We start from the raw sequence: 8,159 nt of genomic DNA on the forward strand, positions 1-8,159 counted from the left end.
TTAGCCAAAGGACAGAAGCAACTGATTCATATATACTCTCAAGCATGTTGATTTCATGCTCACTTCATCCACCTTTTTTGCACGTTTTCTTCGGTATGTCGGACGAGCGATCCACCATGTTGACCCACTATTTGAATCAAGTCAGCCAAGAAAGAGACAACTTGACAGACGTGTACGTACCTTAGATTTTATTATGCAATGGTTAATCTGATAATATATTAAAGTGAAACTTAATCGGACGAATAATTGTTATGCCTTTTAATGCGCTAACGTATGAGTGGCCACCGCAGATCACCCGCTCGGGGATAAAAGACAGCTCTTTACCATATCTCCTTTGTAGACGAGTAGGATTAGCTCAAATATCCTTTCTACCCTTCCTCGATCTTGTATTACCTTCTAAAGGGTTGCGAAATCGGGTTGGATCCCATTTCTTGAGAATTGGCATCGGCCGCTGACTTGGGGACTGCGTTAAATAGGAATGCGTGTAGGTTCATGCTAACAAGATATGCTGGCTGAGAGGATACTACTGAGCAACAACTGAATCAAATTAACTCGAAATGACCTTACATTGGTTCACCATTGTAGTCGCCAAAGGGTATTAATTGCTTCATCTAGGAGTGAGATATACACTTGGAGTAATCACTAAGGTAATGACTGTACATGACTGCAAAGTATCTGTAAAACATTCATTCTTCACTGATGCTGCCGAGGATCGTTCTCGTAAAAGCAATCCTCACCTGCATCCTGACGATCCAGACGATCCATAATCCTGGTGCTCTACCAAGACCCTGATACTATTAACACCTGCTGGCAGCTAACAGCAGTGATTGACTTTGACGTCTGGGCCCATGGCCTCTGTCCCGTAGTGTGTCTTCCTGAGCGCCGACACATGTTTGTTCTTCTATCATAGTGCATGCTCGCAACATTTAGATGCAGTCATGGTATCTTTTGGCGGCGTATTTACCAGACACCTCTGAGGCTAGTTTGCTGTATCGTACTTGTGAAATACCTTGGCGATGATAGTCCACGTGCCATTGATTTTGATCAGGGTCAGGAAGTCGGTGTAGTCGGCGCCGGCGGCATCCTTCTCCATGTCTATGCGGACAACAGCAGTTGTCTGTGTCATGGACAAGACATCGAGCCTTGTGGTAATGTCGGAAGCAGCCCCGTTTTGATCAACAAAGGTGTACAGGTTGCTGATGGAACCAGCCAGCATGTCGGGCTTGGGGGGACTGATGAAGCCGTACATGACAGCATCCTTGTGGAATGCCTCCTCAACGGCCTTGCTGCTGCCGATGCGGAGAGCCTCGACGTATTTGCCGGCGGCCATGATGACGGCATCGTACTCGGCGGTGGCAACAGTCTTGAGGTTGGGGGCCATAGTGTCGTTTCTTTTCTTTTCTTTTATATGGCAAAGGACAAAAAGTAATGACTGTGGAAAAGTGGGGAGCGTGCGTTTGATTGAGAAACACACGAGCCTTTGTGGTCAAGTGAAGCTGTGTCGCTTGGTAGATATTACGTCCGGAGGGTAAGTTGAGCGAGCCTGAAGAGTGTTTTAATAGACGATTGGTACAACACTGAATATTTTTGATTTTTAAGCAGATATACGGACGAGTACCAACTGCCTAGTAGGAATCAAGAGTGGATAATCAATATGGAAGCTGTTATAGGAATAGCTGATATTGTTGACGTCGGCTCTAGGCTCCGACGAGCAAGGCCTGTAGGTTTTGACTTTTACTATACCTTATTTGCTAATGATTGTTATACTTGATTTGCTCACGCGAACCAATCACAAGTGTCGGACTGTAAGACCGACACGAGCCTAGCTTAAGCATTAGGGTGGGTCGGTTCAGAGTCTTGAGCAGTTTCGGACAGTTCCACTCCTCACTCCATGACTAATGAAGTATTCTAACAGAGCCCTTGACTGGCGTCGATGCATGCTTGTCAAGCTCAAAGTCATGCACCATGAGAGCAACTGAAGTTTCCTTTGCTAACACAGTACGAACTGCAATTCACTCATCCCATACGTGAGCTAGGTGTACATGAACCAGAAATCGTTTTGAGGCAACAGGTCAACCATGAAGCAATCAGACTCAATCCCAACGCGAATGAAAGCGCTCCGGCTGATCAATGTGAGTCCAGTTCCCAATGGCAGTGCGGGGAGGGTCATGCCGAATAAGATAGGTTCTGACCCCAGTGAACAATGCAGTACAAGGAGAATTATCAGCTCCAGCACAACGTGCCAGTACCAGTCCCTGGCCCAGGCGAATTGCTCGTTCGTGTTCATGCTGCAGGATTTTGTCACACAGACTATCAGGTGTACGAGGGTGCCTATGGGACTCAACTACCGTTTACCGGATCTCATGAGCCAGCTGGAGTGATCGCCTCACTGGGGCCCAACGTTCCTGACGACTGGGCCGTTGGCACCCGAGTTGGCGTCCTGAACTTTAAGAAGCCTTGCAGTGAGTGTCCGGGCTGCAAATGGAGACTCTTGTCCTATGGAACTCTTGATCCTCGTTATTGCGAGAACAAGACAATGAGCGGCATTGTCAAGGCTGATGGTGGCTTCGCCGAGTACATGTTGGCTTCGCACAATGCGTTGGTGGCCCTGCCAGATGATCTCTCTTTTGAGCAAGCAGCACCACTGATGTGCGCCGGTGTAAGTTAACTCTGGATATGACAACCCTCATTCGAGTGTGAAGATCTGCTAAGTCTCAAGCAGGCTACCGTGTGGAACGCCATCAAAGAGGTTGGGTTGCAGAAAGGTCAGGCACTTGCTGTCGTCGGTATCGGCGGTCTTGGCGTCCTCGGAGTGCAGTTTGCCAAAGCCCTGGGCTACCGAGTTCTAGCCATTGATAATCGTGACGTGGGACTCAAACTTGCTGCTGATGTACCGGTTCACCTGAAGCCAGACTTGATTGTAGGATATGAAGATCCCAGGGCTACTGCGCTCATTAACGACTTCACTGGCGGTATTGGTCTGCACGGTGCGGTTGTATGTACTGATGACGTTCCTGCGAGCGACTGGACTTTACACCGACTGCAGCCGAGAGGAGTTTGTGTTGTGCTTGGGCTCCCAGAGCTTGGCTTCAAGTTCGATGCTTTCAATTTAGTGTTTCGGGAAATTGTGGTCAAGGGAACTCTCCACTCTAGCGTCAAGGAGGTTAAGAACATGCTTGAGGCCGTTGCTCAGTACCGTATCCTGAGTCATCTTACTTTACTCTCCCTAGAGGAGGGTGAGGATATTCCCCAGAGAGCCGCTGCCCATGCTTATGAAGGACGCCTCGTCGTAAAAATATAGTATAATACCAACGATCGGCAACCTACAAAATTGATGTGTCAAGCGCATATACAACTGGCCGACAAGATGTCGAGATATTATTGCATGGTGGAAATGATTGTGGCGCGGTAGCTGTGTATCCATACTCATCAGGAATTCAAGCTGTGGAAATACATGAATTTTGAATTATGGACCGTGCTCTACAGATTCAATGGCTAGTAATGAGATGCAAATCCTCACCTCGCGTCAAGCGAATCCATGTGCGCCGACAAACTCTCGAAATTTGCCTGGCAAGCGATTGCTTGCACCTATTGCGATAGCTGCTGATTGTCTGTGAATTGAATCAGGGATCTCCCTCAGACGGTTATCGTCGAGTACCGTGGATCAGATGCGTAGTACGTTCATTTGTTTTGACGATGTCATCCGATTCTTCCAGTTATAATCAATCTATTAGGCCGTGTGCCATTCAATTCCACCTTAGAACATGTCACTTTGGCTGTGCTTGTTATTCGAAGGCTTGATAAGTTTAATTGTGCACATTCTCCCCAGTTATTCTCACTGACCTGGAACCACTGTACCATGACTTTGAAATATAACAGATTCAAATTCCGTCTAATAAACATATCTAAACCCTTGCTTCTCATAATCGGTCTTGTCTTCTAGCATTTCACTGACAGTCGTGGAAGGATTAGTACCTTCTCTCTTATCCCTTAGCCTATTCTCAATCTCACATCCACCCGCATACGCCAAAAGACAAACAATGGCGAGAATCTCGCAAATCATAATGACGTTGTATCCGGTGGCGTAGGCGGGGGCCTCACTTGTCAGGAACACCTGCGGCCCGATAATGAGGCCGCAGCAGTAGGCGACGAAAATTGTGGCCGTCACGGTGAGCTTCTTTGTATGTCCCGAAATATTGGACATTGGTAGCGAAAGAACTGGAATAAAATTCTGTTAGACGTTGCAAACCTCAGCCTGCATGTGGGGAAGTGATAATTTACCTGTGGCGTATGGCCCCCAGAAGAAGTAGAAGAAGTAATATGCCAGAAGTTTGCCAGTGACGGCAGATGAAGGAAGTCCTGCCAAAGAAAAAGTTAACCATGTACGTAAAAATTGCGTGCTTGCCGGATAACGTACTGCGGATAATAACTGAGCAGGCTAGAGGAACAAGACAGCAAAGCGCACTAGAAATACATCTCTTGTTCTTGAGCCACCTCTGGGGATAGGCCACCACCAGACCTGCAACCGTTTGGAAGATCGAGCAGGGCATCGTGAGGAGGACAGTCTCCAGTGGCGACATGCCTAGACCTGAGATGATCTGTGCCGCGAATGCTGAGAGACCCCCAGTGGGTACGTTCATGAATAAGAAAAAGAAGAATAAAAGATAAGTTTTGTAGTCCATAAACGCCTCCTTGACTTGGTACCATTTGAATTCCTGCAATCATGTTGTCAGAACGCTGCTATCATAATAGAGCAAGGGCCACTATCCCTACTTTATTCTCCACGCCAGTCATGTTATTCTTGGTTCGGTCCAAAGCGATGAACTTTTCTTTACCCTTCATGAAGTCTTCTTCGTTCGGCGAGTTGGGGATAATGAAGAACATGATAACTCCCCAGGTTATAGTGGCGCCTCCAAGCACGACCATCAACAGTCTCCACGATGCAATTCCAGTATTAGAGTTTCCAATTCCATACGACACAGTGCCAGAAACGAGCTGTAGCATGCATGAGCGATGTTAAGAGGCGCGGTGATACTCGAACTTACTGTGGAAAAGGAGGTATATGTTATCGCGCTCCTGAGTGGCTGTTCTTTCTTCGTATACCACATGCCGACCATGATGGTCATGGCGGGAAACACGAAGCTTTCAGTAGTGCCCATCAAGAACCTGATAAACATGAGGACTCCGAAGTTCGGGGCAGCGGCTACAAGTGCAACTGCGCCACCCCAGCCTATACAAGCCAAGGCCAAACATCGGCCAACTGGGAACCTTTGCAGTATCAGGTTGGCAGGATAGGCCGCGGCAATATACCCGAAATAGAATATAGAGACCACTGTAAAATGTGAGTTAGCAAGGTGTACCTGGGGCCGAGAATGTCAATGGAACCGACCCCAGCTGTATTGCTGCCCGTGAAGGCCCGTATCTGTACTCATTCCATAAAGGGCAGCATTGGAGATAATGATTTTCTAGAAAGATGTAAACATTCTTGTACCGCCGTCACAAACCTCATGGGTAGGGGAGAATCGCGCACATCAACACCAGCAAACGTCAGCGTAATCATAAAGATGGGCATAAGCCTCCAGTCGATGCGACGAAGCACCTTTGTCGCTTCAGCTTCGGTGTAGTCGCCATAGACGTGTTCATAAGTATGCAGGTAGAGGTTAGCATCGTCCAAGACTTCTTCTCCGAGGACGGTCCCGTGTTGCTGTGAAGCTGTAGTCGGCACTCGAGAGAGCTCCACTTTGGCATCGGTATGTTCCCCAGGGACACCCATATCGGCATAAATTCGTGAAAGCTGCAAAGCGTTTGGAAGTATTCGAAGGACCAGTGGGTGGTCTAGCAGGAACATGTCTTCATATCCGTTATCATGAAACATTATGCCCAAAGGAAGAGCTACGCATGTATATATTCCATGTCAAAGCGAATCGCCTTAGGTGCTGCTTTTTCGCCGAGGTGTATGCGGTCGCTAGTGAATAGTTTGCTGTCGCTTAATCTTGCGCCCACTAGAGCCCCCTGTTGATGGTGTCCATACTCTCAATGATAAGGACCCATCGGACTGAAACCCCGACTGCGCTATCGCCCAGACCTAGTCTCTAGAGTACTCGTGATGGTCATAGCCTATACTCTATAGAACATAGCAGCACGCGAAGCAGGGGTTGGGCCAGGCTTATCGTGGCTACTCCACCCGCATCGTGTAAGTCTGATTTGAGCAAAGTCCGAGTCTGAATCCTAGCCATGTTAATTCCTACGCCATGGGAAGATATAGTTTGCATTTATTTCTTGGTAAACAGAAATGCCCGTTTTCGCTGTCAATTCAGCTGGTCTTGTTCCGACATAGCTTTTTTTTTTTCTTCAAAGCTTCTAAAGCCATGGTATCCAAAACCCCGACATTGAAGATCGCCATAGTGCGCAACTACGATACGCCGGCCACATGGGGACAACTCATGATCGACTCCTTTTCGAATACTATCAAATCAATTGTACCTGGTGCCGCGATCGAGACCTTCTTCCCCATCACGAATGGCGTTTTCCCAGATATCGATGGTTTCGACCTTATAATCTTAACAGGAGGAACGGTGAACCTGACTCTTCCAGAGGTAGAGCCATGGGTGGAGAACACCTTTGACTTCATTAGAACTGTTTCACAATCATCGAGCACGAAGCTTATGGGCATCTGCTGGGGTCATCAGGCCATCTGCCGTGCCTTGGGTGGAACAATCCGTTTCAATTCCCAGGGGGACTGCGTAAGTCATCAATCCCACGTTGTGCGTTGAGAAGCTGCTTACAGCAATTAGGTTGGCGTGAACAGTTTGAAATTCACGGACAACGGGATTGAGTTCTTCGGCAAGTCAAAGAGTGGAGAGCAATCCAGAGAATTTGTAAGTCAGCTGCTCCCAATGCTCTAAGTGGTGAGAGCGTAATAAAGATCGTACACAATTGACCACTGCTGGGTAGTCTCTTCACAAGTTTCACAAGCGTCAAATTGACAAAATCGCCCCAAACTTTATTGAGCTCGCAGAGGATCGTGAGGTGTTGCTGTCAAAGGACGACAAAATCATTTCTTTCCAAGGCCACCCCGAAATGACCAGAGAAGTTGCCCGGGGTATTCTAGATGCCGATGATGGAGCATATACTGGGGAATTGACTCAAGGACAGGTGGACGATCTGTACGCCCTCTTTGAACTGCAAAATGACGGATTGAGAATCTTTGGCCGAGTGCTCGACTGGTGCTCCGAAAAGGAGCCAACTCGGAGTACTTGACCCCTGGAGGTGTTTAGATAGCTTGACCAAACAGAGACATGAATTAGATGCGCTATTTTTGGTGACTTAGTCAAGCTGTCATAGAATGCCCGATCAGTTGTTTATTGGCCTCTAGGAGTGTTGCTCTATCGTTGTTTCGTAGCATGGGAGGAACCTATGACTCATCCGTTGTATAACAGGACTCTTCAAGGTACAAGGCACGTAACGAGCCCTCATCGTCAATAGTCAGCTAGATTCTAGACCTCCTATGAATTGTGAACACATGCCTGACGAGCTTGATGGGCGGGTACGGTTGGTTGGGGGGGAGAGATGAGTGGATTTTAGGAGTGAGGGGACATACTGAGATGCGCAAAGTCAGTCAGCAGCCTTCGTCGATTTCTCGTCCAAGTTCCCTGTCCAATAATAGTTCAGAATTTCTCTAGACCTAGCAATGTAGTACTCATGCCTTCAGTAAGGATAAGCACAATTCCCATTGCAGCCTCGAGCCTCGCTCTCAAAGTCCGAAGCTGGCTGTGGAGCTCAACTCCGCACAGAGTAGACCAACACACCTTATCTCGATTGCCTAGATACTTATATCGCCTTTCTTCTGGCCTCTGAGCTTTGACTACGTATCGATCCACCAACCACCCCGCACCCAACGCGAATATCACACGATTACCCCGTGTACCCGATTCCCTCGACATGACTTTCCTCGATTATCAATACGACCCTGCGCTCGTTTCGAGGGAAGTCCGCGACCTTCTCAACATTTTGTTCAAGACCTCCGATGCACGCGAGAGTAGTGCTGAATGGGTGAACTGCTTCGCCAAGGATGCCATAGTATGGAGAAATGGAACGAAGTCGGACGGAACAGCAGGTAAATTGTTCAACGAGTTCCCTTTGATCAGGCCTTTTTTTTT

At 47.8% G+C, this 8,159-nt stretch overlaps 4 protein-coding genes across 4 annotated transcripts; 2 read left to right on the plus strand and 2 right to left on the minus strand.

Moving 5' to 3' along the window:
* Window positions 1-979: 979 nt before the first annotated feature.
* Window positions 980-1,381, minus strand: PFICI_15044 (uncharacterized protein; the record flags this gene model as incomplete). Its single annotated transcript, XM_007843625.1, has 1 exon — window positions 980-1,381. One exon carries the CDS (start codon window positions 1,379-1,381, stop codon window positions 980-982), a length of 402 nt encoding a protein of 133 aa, XP_007841816.1.
* An 822-nt stretch (window positions 1,382-2,203) lies between these two features.
* On the plus strand, window positions 2,204-3,301 carry PFICI_15045 (uncharacterized protein; the record flags this gene model as incomplete). Its single annotated transcript, XM_007843626.1, has 2 exons — window positions 2,204-2,659; window positions 2,723-3,301. 2 exons carry the CDS (start codon window positions 2,204-2,206, stop codon window positions 3,299-3,301), a joined length of 1,035 nt encoding a protein of 344 aa, XP_007841817.1.
* A 591-nt stretch (window positions 3,302-3,892) lies between these two features.
* On the minus strand, window positions 3,893-5,875 carry PFICI_15046 (uncharacterized protein; the record flags this gene model as incomplete). The annotated part of the gene is made up of 7 exons (XM_007843627.1): window positions 3,893-4,218; window positions 4,282-4,359; window positions 4,418-4,715; window positions 4,774-4,995; window positions 5,046-5,332; window positions 5,390-5,465; window positions 5,531-5,875. The coding sequence occupies 7 exons, from the start codon at window positions 5,873-5,875 to the stop codon at window positions 3,893-3,895; spliced, it is 1,632 nt and encodes a 543-aa protein (XP_007841818.1).
* Window positions 5,876-6,368: 493 nt separating this feature from the next.
* Window positions 6,369-7,260, plus strand: PFICI_15047 (uncharacterized protein; the record flags this gene model as incomplete). The annotated part of the gene is made up of 3 exons (XM_007843628.1): window positions 6,369-6,743; window positions 6,795-6,878; window positions 6,955-7,260. 3 exons carry the CDS (start codon window positions 6,369-6,371, stop codon window positions 7,258-7,260), a joined length of 765 nt encoding a protein of 254 aa, XP_007841819.1.
* Between the last annotated feature and the right edge of the window lie 899 nt (window positions 7,261-8,159).

This window comes from Pestalotiopsis fici (assembly GCF_000516985.1).
Source record: "Pestalotiopsis fici W106-1 unplaced genomic scaffold PFICI_Scf_14, whole genome shotgun sequence".
NCBI lineage: Eukaryota > Fungi > Ascomycota > Sordariomycetes > Amphisphaeriales > Sporocadaceae > Pestalotiopsis > Pestalotiopsis fici.